This window comes from Tachysurus vachellii, chromosome 5 (genome assembly GCF_030014155.1).
Source record: "Tachysurus vachellii isolate PV-2020 chromosome 5, HZAU_Pvac_v1, whole genome shotgun sequence".
NCBI classification, from domain to species: Eukaryota; Metazoa; Chordata; class Actinopteri; order Siluriformes; family Bagridae; genus Tachysurus; species Tachysurus vachellii.
This window is the reverse complement of record NC_083464.1, coordinates 3941133-3955000: the sequence shown is the minus strand read 5'-3', so window position 1 is coordinate 3955000 and position 13868 is coordinate 3941133. Positions and strand designations below refer to the sequence as shown.

The window sequence follows — 13868 nt, the reverse complement described above, 5'->3', positions numbered from 1 at the left end:
TGCCACTGCAATCAGTGGCGTTCGAGGAGCTCCTCAAGGTGGTGACACGTTGTGTCTAAGTTGAATTTTGATTGGCCTGAAGAGGAAGTTAGTTAGTTCTAAGCTAGACGACCTCTTTTTAACCTTCACGCAGGTGGCTGCCTTTTTCCCAGGTGTTGAAGGACTTGGGGAAATCCCCAAGCATGCCTTTTTCCCCTGCCATGTCAGCCATTATAAAGTCATGGATATAGGGAAATGCCTGGGATTGAAGAGACGCTTGTGAGCGATCACTCCCCTTCATCACCCACATTGAGGAAGTGCAATACCACTTCCATCCAAGCCTTGCAGAGCTACTTCAGCTCTTGTAGGTAAAGCCTATAAGGCAGCAGGCCAAGCGGGTGAGGCCTACCAGGCTGACCTGCCGAGAGAGCTCGACAGGGGCTAGGGGTTGGACCCTCAAGCGGTAGCTGAGCTCCACCGAGCCATGGATTTTGCGCTCCGTGCCACAAAGCAGACGGCCAGCTCCATAGGCCATTCAATGGCTGTGCTGGTTGCCATGAAGTATACGTCCTTTCTCCTGGATGCCCCAATTTTACCTCAGGGCTTGTTCAGCGACACAGTGAGTACTGCCAGTCGGCAGCTTTCAGGGAGTTTATACCTCTCCGCGACGAGCAGCTTGGGGGATCTTCCAACTGCATCCAACCCCCTCCTAGCTCATCCCACTCTAGGGATCTAGGATTCTTTCGACGAGTGCCTCACTTTGGGCTGGATGGCCACCCTGCCCATGTCTATAGAAGGGCCCTTATCCTTATAGAAGCACACATAAATTGTCTGGAGATGAGGGCTGTGTTACTAAAGGCAGCCCTTTCATATGAGGTGACAGAGACTTATTGAATATTGGGGTTCCCTCCACTAGGAAGCTGTATGCTTTGAAATGGAGGCTTTTTTTGACTCTGGTGCAATGAACCCTGTTCATCCAGTTCACTGCCCGTGCGGTTATTTTCTCTGGGCCTGACCCCGCCTACTTTAAAGGTGTACATGGCTGCCATTGCTGCAAACCATGAACCTGTCCTTGGGGCTTCCTTGGGTGGACACCCTCTGGTCTCTCACTTTCTGTATGGTGTCAGGCAGCTAAGGCCTTCCTGCAGACCACGCCTTCCTTCCTGGGACCTCTCTGTGGTCCTGGAGGGGCTGCTGGTAGCCCTCTTTGAGCCCATGGTGTCAACCTCTGAGAAGTTTCTGACCCTGAAGATGGCTCTGCTCCTAGCCTTGGCCTCTCTCAAATGAGTGAGAGATATGCAGGCCCTGTCAATTGCCCCCACCTGCCAAGAATCTGCCCCTGGCATGTCCAAGGCTATTCTGCTCCCCAGGGAGGGATATGTCTCTAAGGTGCCCAGTATGGCCTGGTACCCCACCCCATGAGTTGGCAGAACAGGAGTGGCTGCATTTGCTTTGCCCAGTAAGGGCCTTGAGGACTTATGTCCACCACTCGAGTTCATGGTGTAACTCCTCCTCCTCACGTTTTGTCTCTATTGGGAGCCAGAACAGGGTTAATCCAGTTTGCTAACAGCGCCTGGCTCACTGATTTTCCTGTTGAAATTTCCTGTTGGAAAATGAAATCTGCATTTCCATAAAGTTGGTCAGCAGCAGGAAGCATGAAGTGCACAGACAGAGTCAGTAGCATCTCACCTGGGCTAAAGACAAAAAGGACTGGACCGCAGCTGAGTGGTCCAAAGTTATGTTCTCTGATGAAAGTAAATTTTGCATTTCCTTCGGAAATCAGGGTCCCAGAGTCTGGAGGAAGAGTGGAGAGGTACACAATCCACATTGCTTGAGGTCCAGTGTAAAGTTTCCACAGTCAGTGATGGTTTGGGGTGCCATGTCATCTGCTGGTGTTGGTCCACTGTGTTTTCTGATGTCCAAGGTCAAAGCAGCCATATACCAGGAAGTTTTAAAGCCCTTCATGCTTCCTGCTGCTGACCAACTTTATGGAGATGCAGATTTTATTTTCCAACAGGACTTGGCACCTGCAAACAGTGCCAAAGCTACCAGTACCTGGTTTAAGAACCATGGGATCCCTGTTCTTAATTGGCCAGCAAACTCGCCTGACCTTAACCCCATAGAAAATCTATGGGGTATTGTGAAGAGGAGGATGCGTTATGCCAGACCCAACAATGCAGAAGAGCTGAAGGCCACTATCAGAGCAACCTGGGCTCTCATAACACGCCTGAGCACGCCGCATTGCTGCAGTAATTCAGGCAAAAGGAGCCCCAACTAAGTATTGAGTGCATGCTCAAACTTTTCATCTTCACACTTTTCCGTTGGCCCAGATTTCTAAAAATCCTTTCTTTGTATTGGTCTTAAGTATTATTCTAATTTTCTGAGATACTGAATTTGGGATTTTCCTTAGTTGTCAGTTATAATCATCAAAATTAAAAGAAATAAACATTTGAAATATATCAGTCTGTGTGCAATGAATGAATATAATATATGTAGTATATTGTGCAGCGCACATATACTTATGTTAAATAGTGCCCGCTTAGAGGCGGAGGGATTTCCTGGGAGTGTGTTGTTCTGGTTGGGTGAGTTTGACTGATGAAGGTTGTGGCCGGCACGGCTGTTGTTAAATAAAGAGTAAACAGTCTACTTGCCTGTTTTAATTCCTCTCACCTCAATGCACGTCATATATATATAATTGCAAAACGAAAATACTACATGGTGTCAGAAGTGGTCCAGTGCGCCGATTTTATTTTTTTTTGTTTGCCGGAGTTAGCCACGGACTTTTGCTAACGGCTACGCTAGCGGGAGCGAGCAGGCGGCTACGCTTGGAAGCGGTAAAGAGATGGATCAGTTTAAACTACCGTCCCCGCTCGTGTTAGCAGGCAATATAAGCGAAAACTGGAGAAGATGGGAACAACGCTTTCAAATATACATGACTGCAAGTGGTGCTGCAGAAAAGGAAGCTAAAGTACAGGTAGCTATCTTACTGCATGCACTCGGAGAGGACGCTCTAGATGTATACAACACACTAAATGTTGCACAGGCGGATGAAGCAGAGCTAACAGTGGATGATATTTTATATGCATTCAAAACATATTGCCAGCCAAAGAAAAACACTGTGTTTGAAAGACATCAGTTTTGGGCTCATCCCATGGCAGAGTCAGTTGCCATTGAGAAATATGTGACTGAGTTGAGACAGAGAAGCAAGGACTGTGAATTCGGTGCATCAGAAAACGACATGATCAGAGACAAGATTGTATTCAGTTTGAATGATACACGGCTCAAAGAAAGACTGTTAAGAGAGTCTGATCTCACACTTGAGAGAGCGATTGACATCTGCAGAGCAGCGGAGACTGCCAAAGCACAAATACAAGCAATGAGTACTACAACACAAGAAAGAGCAATACATGCAGTGAACAAGTCCAAAGACAATCAACAGTGGAAACAAGGAAGAAAACCACAAGTACAAAGTGACAGCATGAAAGTAAAGGGTCAAGTGTGCAGGAAATGTGGAAAGTCACATCAACCAAGGCTTTGCCCAGCATTTGGAGTCTTGTGCCGAAAGTATGGTAAGCTCAATCACTACGCAAAGATGTGTGAGTCTACAAAAGCAACACATACGATGAAAATGTATAATTTGAGCTCAGAAATAGATTCACTTTTCATTGGGACAGTGAACATAGACCACCTACGCGCTAAAAGAGACAATTCCTGGTATGCTGACATAGATGTAGGAAGCATGTCGGTTAAGTTCAAGTTAGACACAGGAGCAGAAACAAATGTACTACCGCAGGCTGTGTACAAAACACTGATGAGAAAAGTCAAGCATGAAAAACGAGTAAACCTGCAACTGAAACCGACAAATACAGTGTTGGTGGCGTACGGTGGAGTTAAACTGAAACCGGAGGGAACAATCTCACTGGAGTGTTCCAATGCTCAAACCAAGTCCAACCTGCTGTTTTATGTGTCAAACCACTCAGACACAGCTATCCTAGGCAAGGATGCATGTGAAGCATTAGGTCTAATAAAAAGGATGGACATTGATACGCTCACAGTCAAGTACCCATCTACAAAAGACGAGCTGCTAAAGCAACATGCAAGTGTCTTTGAAGGACTTGGTGAGTTCTCAGGAGAACATCACATCCACATTGATCCTACAGTCACTCCTGTCATACATGGCTGCAGGAAAGTACCACTGGCAGTTATGGATAGACTGAGAGACACACTTGATGACCTGTTAAAAGCTGATGTTATTGAACAAGTGACTGAGCCAACAACATGGGTCAATTGTCTTGTGGTCACTGAAAAGAAAGACAAGAAGAAGCTGAGGGTTTGCCTAGATCCTACAGCCTTAAATAAGGCCATTTTGAGACAGCATTACTCAATTCCCACAGCAGATGAGGTGTTGTGCAAACTTGCTGGTAAGAAAATCTTCACAGTGCTGGACGAGAATTGGCAAATAAAGCTCAACAAGGAGTCGTCACTATTGTGCACTTTCAACACACCATGGGGGCGCTATAGGTTTAAGCGCCTACCATTTGGGATTAAGTCGGCGAGTGAAGTTTTTCAGCAGCGCAACTGTGAGACATTTGGGGACATCACGGGTGTTCATATAATTGCTGATGACATGATTATCGCTGCATCCACGGAAAATGAACACGACGAAATTCTGCAAAAAGTGATGACTAGAGCAAAGGAAGCTAATGTCAAATTCAACATAGAGAAGATCCAATACAAGGTGAACAGTGTCAAATATATGGGTCATGTTGTGACATCAGAGGGTGTCAAAGTGGACAGTGCAAAAGTTAAGGCAATAGTTGACATGCCATCCCCCACAGACAAACCTGCACTGCAATGCATGCTTGGGATGATCAAGTATCTCGCACAATACATACCCGGAGAAGCGACAGCCACAGCGCCACTGAGACAACTGCTGAGAAAGGACAGTGTATGGCAATGGCAACATGAACATGAGGAAGCCGTAAAGAACCTAAAAAATGCGCTCATAACAGCCCCTGTTCTTAAATTTTTTGACCCAAAGAAAGCTGTCGTGATACAAGCAGATGCATCCAAGGACGGTCTAGGCGCATGTCTAATGCAAGAGGGACATCCTATCGCCTATGCATCCAGAGCTCTAACTGACACAGAAAAAAACTATGCACAGATAGAGAAGGAGCTTCTGGCTATTGTGTTTTCAGTGAAACGTTTTCATCAATACGCCTATGGAGTCAAGGTTAATGTGCAGTCGGATCGCAAACCTTTGGAAGCAATCTTAAGAAAGCCACTTGGAACAGCTCCGTCCAGACTTCAGCGGATGCTACTTCAGCTGCAACAATACGACCTGAATGTAATCTACACGCCAGGCAGAGAGCTACTGATAGCAGACACACTCTCACGAGCAACAACACATGAGCAACAGAGACAGGATGATATATTTGATGAAAAAGTGATCTATGCCCTTGAGCCAACAGAGGCCTTGAGCCCAGAGGCTCTGATGCAGTTAAAGCATGAGACACAAAAACGACGTCATATTACAAATATTGCTGGACATTCACAGGCACGGTTGGCCACATCACAGAAAACAGGTTGACAGAACAGTGACACAATACTGGCCTATTAGACACTCGGTGTCAATAAGAGAAGGAATAATGTTTGCGGGAGACAGAATTATTCTACCGAGTAAAATGAGGTCAGACATGTTACAGAGGCTGCATGCGGCACACCAAGGTATGCAACGCACCAAAGCTCTAGCCAGAGTACACTGGTATTGGCCAGGTATGACAAGAGACATTGAGAAAATGGTGGAGTCATGTGCAACTTGCCAGCAGTTCCAGCCTCGCCATCAGAGGGAGCCGATGATCTCACATGAAATCCCAGAGCTTCCTTGGCTGAAAGTAGGAGCTGACATATTTGAAATCAATGGTCACTCATTTCTTCTGGTTGTGGATTATTTTTCCAAATACCCGGAAGTACAAAACATCAGTGACAAGACAACACAAACAGTTGTTAACAAGATGAAATTGATATTTGCCAGAATGGGTATACCTAAAGAGATTGTGTGTGACCATATGCCTTTTGCAAGCCAAGACATGATAAAGTTCGCCACAGCATGGGGAATTAAGCTCACTCACTCCAGCCCAGGCTATGCGCAGTCAAATGGCCTGGCGGAGAGAACTGTGAAGACTGTTAAGCACCTGTTAAAGAAGGCCAAACAAACCAACACTGACCCATTTCTAGCACTTCTAACTCTCAGGAACACACCCATCACAGGTATGGGTTATTCTCCTGCACAACTGCTTATGGACAGGGTCCTGAGAACATTCACATTCTACTCTTCAGGACCTCCAAAGAAGACAGCGTGCTTATTACAACAGAGGCACAAAGAAACTTCCGTTGCTGTTGTCAGGTGGGACTGTTCACATGCAAACTGAACGAGGATGGCCTGCTGTTGTCATGGCGACGCGTGCTGAACCTCGTTCCTATGACGTAGTGACATCTTCAGGACAACAGTACAGACGCAACAGGAGACACCTAAGGAAGACACCTAGCGACGTTCAGTCTTGACAGTCTTGAGGATGAGATAGACAGCACCCCGGTCGCTCCTACCGGTGCTGATGAGACTGCGTGTGTGCAATCTTCTTCTCCTCCACAGATACGTCAAACCAGAATTGGCCGAGTTATTAGGCCACCAGTGAGATTCAAGGACTATGTGTTAAGCCAATGAGTGCATACAATACTGGGCGTATGTTGTGTTTAAAAAAAAAAAAAAAAAGGAGGTCATGGTAGGTAAGGTCTCCGGTGCCTGTCGCGGCGGCAATCCCCGAACCCGGTGGTGGACCCCGGAAGTAAGGGATGCCGTCAAGCTGAAGAAGGAGTCCTATCAAGCCTGGTTGGCTCGGGGGACTCCGGAGGCAGCTGATAGGTACCGGAGGGCCAAGCGAGCTAAGAAATTCTGGCAAACCGTCCGGCGCCTCAGGAGGGGGAAGCAGTGCCCTGCTCACACTGTTTACAGTGGGAGTGGGAATCTGCTGACTTCGACTGCGGACATTCTTGGACGGTGGAAGGAGTACTTCGAGGATCTCCTCAACCCCACCGACATGTCTTCCACTGAGGAAGCAGAGGCAGAGGGCTCGGTTGAGGACTCGTCGATCCCCCAAGCTGAGGTCACAGAGGTGGTTGAGAAGCTCCTCAGTGGCAAGGCACCGGGGGTGGATGAGATCCGCCCTGAGTACCTCAAGTCTCTGGATGTTGTGGGGCTGTCTTGGTTGACACGCCTCTGCAACATCGCGTGGCGGTTGGGGACAGTGCCTCTGGACTGGCAGACTGGGGTGGTGGTCCCTCTGTTTAAGAAGGGGGACCGGAGGGTGTGTTCCAACTACAGGGGGGATCACACTCCTCAGCCTCCCCGGAAAAGTCTATGCCAGGGTACTGGAGAGGAGAATTCGGCCGATAGTCGAACCTCGGATTCAGGAGGAACAATGCGGGTTTCGTCCCGGTCGTGGAACACTGGACCATCTCTATACCCTCACCAGGTTGCTGGAGGGTTCATGGGAGTTTGCCCAACCAGTCCACATGTGTTTGTGGATCTGGAGAAGGCATTCGACTGTGTCCCTCATGGTGATCTGTGGAAGGTGCTCTGGGAGTATGGGGTCCGGGGCCCTCTGCTAAGGGCTGTCCGGTCCCTATATGACCGGAGCAGGAGTTTGGTTCGCATTGCCGGCAGTAAGTCAGACTTGTTCCCCAGTTTGGGGACCACGGGATTTCGTCTCTGCTTTTTGCAGATGATGTTGTCCTGTTGGCTTCTTCAAATCAGGACCTTCAGCGTGCACTGGGACGGTTTGCAGCCGAGTGTGAAGCGGCGGGGATGAGAATCAGCACCTCCAAGTCCGAGGCCATGGTTCTCAGCCGGAAAAGGGTGGCTTGCCCCCTTCAGGTTGGTGGAAAGCTCCTGCCTCAAGTGGAGGAGTTTAAGTATCTTGGGGTCTTGTTCACGAGTGAGGGAAGGATGGAGCGGGAGATTGACAGGCGGATCGGTGTATCTTCTGCAGTGATGCGGTCGATATACCGGTCTGTTGTGGTAAAGAATTTTTTTACTTACCAGAATTTCTCTATTTACCAGTCGATCTACGTTCCTACCCTCACCTATGGTCATGAGCTTTGGGTCATGACCGAAAGGACAAGATCCCGGATACAGGCAGCCGAAATGAGTTTCCTCCGCAAAGTGGCTGGGCGCTCCCTTAGAGATAGGGTGAGGAGCTCGGTCACTCGGGAGGAGCTCAGAGTAGAGCCGCTGCTCCTCCACATCGAGAGGAGTCAGCTGAGGTGGCTCGGGCATCTGTTCCGGATGCCTCCTGGACGCCTCCCTGGGGAGGTGTTCCGGGCATGTCCAACCAGGAGGAGGCCCCGGGGAAGACCTAGGACACGCTGGAGGGACTATGTCTCTCGGCTGGCCTGGGAACGCCTCGGTATTCCCCCGGAGGAGCTGGAGGAAGTGTGGGGAGAGGAAAGTCTGGGTGTCCCTGCTCAGACTGCTGCCCCCGCGACCCGGCCCCGGATAAGCGGTAGAAGATGGATGGATGGATGGATGTTTAGTTCAGCTTAAGTTTAATGTATCCCTGATTGATACACATGGAAATATTATTTAAGCCAAGTTACATTTTACATCTTATACATCTTTCCTGCTAAAGATAAACTTTTGTTTTTTTATTATAAGAAAGGAGGATGTAGTATATTGTGCAGCGCACATATACTTATGTTAAATAGTGCCCGCTTAGAGGTGGAGGGATTTCCTGGGAGTGTGTTGTTCTGGTTGGGTGAGTTTGACTGATGAAGGTTGTGGCCGGCACGGCTGTTGTTAAATAAAGAGTAAACAGTCTACTTGCCTGTTTTAATTCCTCCCACCTCAATGCACGTCATATATATATATATATATATATATATATATATATATATATATATATATATATATATAAAATTGCAAAACGAAAATACTACAATATACAAGTTTCACTTTTTGTATGGAATTAGTGAAATAAATCAACTTTTTGATGATATTCTAATGATATGACCAGCACCTGTATGTGAAGGGCAGACTGAGCAGGTGGAAGTGGTCAGTCCCAAGGATGCCCTACAGGGGACAAATGCTGGTTATCAACAACCTAACCCCATCATCCCTCTGGCACAAGTTGGCATGTGTGGAACCGCCGTCAAACCTGCTAGCAAACATCTAGACCCTGCTGGTGGACTTCTATTGCCCCTGCCCTGTCTATCTGCTGTTATTAGACCTCAGCTCTGTCTTTGATACTATCTGTCATAAGATATTACTTTCCCGCTTAGTGGAATTTGGCATATCAGGCTCTGCACTATCCTGGTTTTCCTCTTATCTCACGGGCAGGCAATATCACATCTCCATACACAATTCCAAATCTCCTACTGTCTTACTTAAACAGGGTGTCCCACAGGGCTCTGTTCTTGGCCCACTTCTATGCATTCTGTACATTCAGCCGCTTGGAAACATCATTCGTTGACATGTTTTTAGCTATCAATGTTATGCTGATGATATTCAGTTATATACTGCCTGTCGACCAGATTCTGTTAATGTAAAATCCTCACTCTCCTCTTGTGTTAGCTAGTTAAAACTATGGCTACACTCAAATTTCCTTAGCCTGAATCTGGGTAAAACCGACATTCTGATAACTGGTCCTCTATCTCTAATAAAAAACAACTCTGTGGACTTTAGTCTTGATCTGGATGCTACTACGATTTTCCCCTCAGCTACTGTTAGAAATTTAGGTATCATATTCGACCCCTCACTATCCTTTGATGCCCATACTCACAGCCTCTCCAAAACGTCTTTTTTTCATTTACAACGCATTGTCAAACTGCGACCTTTTATCTGCAGAAATGATGCCGAAACATTAGTACATGCTCTGATTACGTCCCGTCTCGATTACTGCAATTCACTCTTCTCTGGTCTCTCAGCTCACTCGATCTCACATTTACAGTACATACAAAACTCGGCTGCCAGAATGTTAACCTCCAATAAAAAATCTGCCCACATCACCCCCATATTATTCGATCTTCACTGGCTGCCAGTCTACAGTAAATAAAAAAAGTTTTATCACGCATAAAATATAAAATCATACTGCTCACTTATAAGGCACTAAATATCCTCTGTGGGTGGCAGATCCTTTTCTGTCATTGCTCCAACGCTATGGAACTCCCTGCCCATTGCACTCAGAACCATCACCACTCTGTCTGAATTTAAATCAAGGCTTAAGACCCACCTTTTCAACCTTCACTATCAGTAAATGCATATGTATTAGGAGTCCTTAATTTTTCTGAAATGTGGTGTATGTATCGTGTACTATGTAGAGTCCTATCTCTTGTACTGTATGTTTTTGTGTATAGTCCTGTCTTTTGCTATTATCTCATGCAGCTGCATGTGATCCTTCGTCCTGGGCAAATGTCCGACAAATATGTATATGTGTGTTCATGTATGATCCTTTGTCCTGGGCAAATGTCCGACGAATATGCATGTTACACTATGTACCTTGTAAAGCGTCCTTGAGCTTGGGAAAGGTGCTATATAAATTAAATTAAACATATTATTATCTCCTGAGGGTTTGTGAAACTCTGGGAGCTGGTGAAAAGAGCATGAACAGTCCTGTCATTGGCAGAGGACCTGGCAGCATGTATGGCACTGTGGTCCCTGCGTGTTGTCAATCAGCTCCTACTGTACATCACTGGAGGTCTCCCTTAGCATCAGAGAAGCGTGTTCAGCCAAAGGATTATAAGGCTAGCAAAACAGGTCCTGCAGAAGAAAGACCCTTTCCCCAACTGACATTTATGGGTGTGCAAACCCCTTCCTAAAGTGCCAGGATTAGGGAAAATGGACTTTCGGACAGTGTTTGGGAAGCTGCTCCGCATGGCAAACGTTAAGGTCTTAAATAGGAAAAAACTGTTTACATAGCAAGTCTGTTTGTGTTGATTTTACTTAATATTTTATTCTTGGTTTTCAATATGTCAACAGACACAGGTTCAGAAACTAACTGTTTAATTTTATCTTTAGTGAAGTGAAATGGCAATATACCTAAAAAAAAAATAATAAATTACACAAAACACTAAACACAAAAAAAACCCCCACTGTGATGCCAAAAGAATTTTCTCCAGACTTGTTAAATCAATAATCTTGACTGATTTTAGTTTCTACATATGCATGAATGATTTGCACATGATTTGAATCAGTGGGTGTTGCTCTGTACTCTGTTACATTAGGATAACTCAGCTTTGCACCACAGCTAAACTAATTATTACTGTTATCTTTTACCTTATTTATTGAAAATATTGTAATATTTTTCTTTCTTTCTTTCTTTCTTTCTTTCTTTCTTTCTTTCTTTCTTTCTTTCTTTCTTTCTTTCTTTCGTCACTTTGATTTTTATTATATGTGAGGTGCAAATAAGGAATTATAAAAAGGCAAAAAGTCTCTCTATGATTTTCTCTCTCTCTCTCTCTCTCTCTCTCTCTCTCTCTCTCTCTCTCCATATGCACTAACAAAAGGAAGTAAAGTAGCATCAAATTAGAATCGGAGAAGCATCCGAGTTTATGGCTCACACACACCCACACACACACACACACACACACACACACACACACACACACACACACACACACCTTAATGCACCAATTTAACTACTCACCGAAGTCAACCAGCTTTATCCCCCCCTGAGTGGTCAGGAGGATGTTGTTCCCTTTTATATCTCGATGGATGGTGTTATTCTTGTGTAAATGATGAAGGCCCTGAACAAAACACAAACACACACACACACACACACACAGAGTTTATCAGTGAAATCTAAAAGCCCGGCACCATCTATACAAATACTAAATAACACAATATCTGCGAGAGGGTCTTTATTTTTTCCATTGAAAGCATCATGTCTCTGTTGTGTTCATTTCAATAAGCAGGCAGCATGTGGCGGCATTCAGAATGACAAGCTACATTTCTCACTCTATTCATTCATTAATCCTTTTAACCAGCACATTGGAGTTCTTGTGAACATTGTTGTGTCCATGTGGATGACTGAGTGTCTTTATCATGTCTCACTCCACAGTGGTGTTAATATGAAGCTCATATGAAAAGTAGAAACTCAAGACTTTAAGAATTTGTAGTGTTTCTACAAATAGTGAGTTTGAATCCCAAGTCCACCAAAAGCTGGTGCTGTTAGGCCCTTAACCCTCAATTGTTTAAAACAATTAGTTAAAATGTACCAGGGGCAACGAATTCATAGAAAAGTTTGTTTGATTTTTCCACACTTTTTTGTTTGTATTTTCAGAGTAAATGTTGATTTCTGCTCTGAGATGCTCCAAGTGTCTAAAACACACTGAACGAACAATGGAGTCCTGATTTACATTTACGGCATTTAGCAGACACCCTTATCCAGAGTGACTTACAACTGAGGGTTAAGGGCCTTGCTCAGGGGCCCAGCAGTGGCAGCATGGTGGACCTGGGGTTTGAACCCATGACCTTCCGATCAGTAGCCCAACACCTTAACCACTGGGCTACCGCATCCCTGAACTTTATGAACTTTATGAACTTTATGAACATTTATGAACATTTATGATGACGATGATGATGATGATGATGATGATGTTGATGATGATGATGATGATGAAGCAGACCTACCATCAGTGCCCCATGTAAAATGTAGGCGATGATTGCTTCGTCCATCCGCTCTCCCCTTTTCAGCATTCCTTTAGCCAGATCTGTCACCGAGCCGCCGTTACACAGCTAAACAAATCACACACACACACACACACACACACACACACACACAGGAAAATGTGATCAGGAAGTTATTACACTTTTCAAAAACAACACAATCTCTTTAACCAAAACATCCAATCAGGATATTTTCTCCACAGACCTCGAACCAAATATCACAAATAAAGCTCATGAAACACTTTTAATATCAGGAGCAGAGGAAAAAAATTATTTGATCATCAAATGATTAGATGAATAAATGATGGATGTTCAAATTAATATTTGATCACTGGAGCAATTTGATGAATGAAGACATCATTTCTTTATTGAATTGAAAATAAAAAAAAATCCTGAATGTTTTCTATCGTTCATCATTCAGATTCTGATTTCTTCGAGTGCAGATGATTTATAGGATTTAATGCATCAACATTTGTAGGGCAACAAAGTAAGTGACAAGCATACAAAATAGTTTCTCTTTTAGAAACTAGAAAGCAAGGAAGAAAATAAGAAAGAAAGAAAGAAAGAAAGAAAGAAAGAAAGAAAGAAAGAAAGAAAGAAAGAAAGAAAGGAGCATAAAATACTGTCAAAGCATCAAGACTGAAGGAGAAGAAAGAAAGAAAGAAAGAAAGAAAGAAAGAAAGAAAGAAAGAAAGAAAGAAAGAAAGTTGACACAAGGACAAAAGTACAACAGATGAGTGTTAAGTGAGGCTGATTATTTGCATATACAAAAAGTCCAGTCAAATAACTAAAATGTGTGTTGATTGTGAAAAACTGTCCAGTGGTGAGCATTGTAATTAATTTGTGTATTTATGTTGAGGTTATAAAACATATGGCATTGATGGAAGCCATGTTTACAGTGGTGTGAAAAAGTGTTGGCCCCCTTCCTCATTTTTTATTTTCCTGCACGTTTGTCACACTTTAATGTTTCAAATCATCAAACAAATTTAAATATTAGTCAAAGATAACACAAGTAAACACAACATGCAGATTTTAAATGAAGGTTTTTATTATTAAGGAAAACAAAATCCAAACCCACATGGTCCTGTGTGGACCCCAAAAAGTGTTTGCCCCCTGTTTAACCCTTGTATGATGTTCGTATTTTTGTTACTCAGCCAGTGTTCGTGGG

The 13868-nt window shown here is 44.5% G+C and overlaps 1 protein-coding gene across 1 annotated transcript in view; it reads right to left on the bottom strand.

Annotated features, from left to right (window-relative positions):
• LOC132845518 (myosin-IIIa-like) overlaps positions 1–13868 on the bottom strand; it is a 55396-nt gene that overhangs the window by 19292 nt on the left and 22236 nt on the right. Inside the window, exons 4-5 of the mRNA XM_060869540.1 lie at positions 12665–12769; positions 11679–11778 (exon numbers count right to left, since the gene is read on the bottom strand). Coding sequence (XP_060725523.1) covers positions 11679–11778; positions 12665–12769 — 205 coding nt within the window. The remainder of the gene's footprint in view (positions 1–11678; positions 11779–12664; positions 12770–13868) is intronic.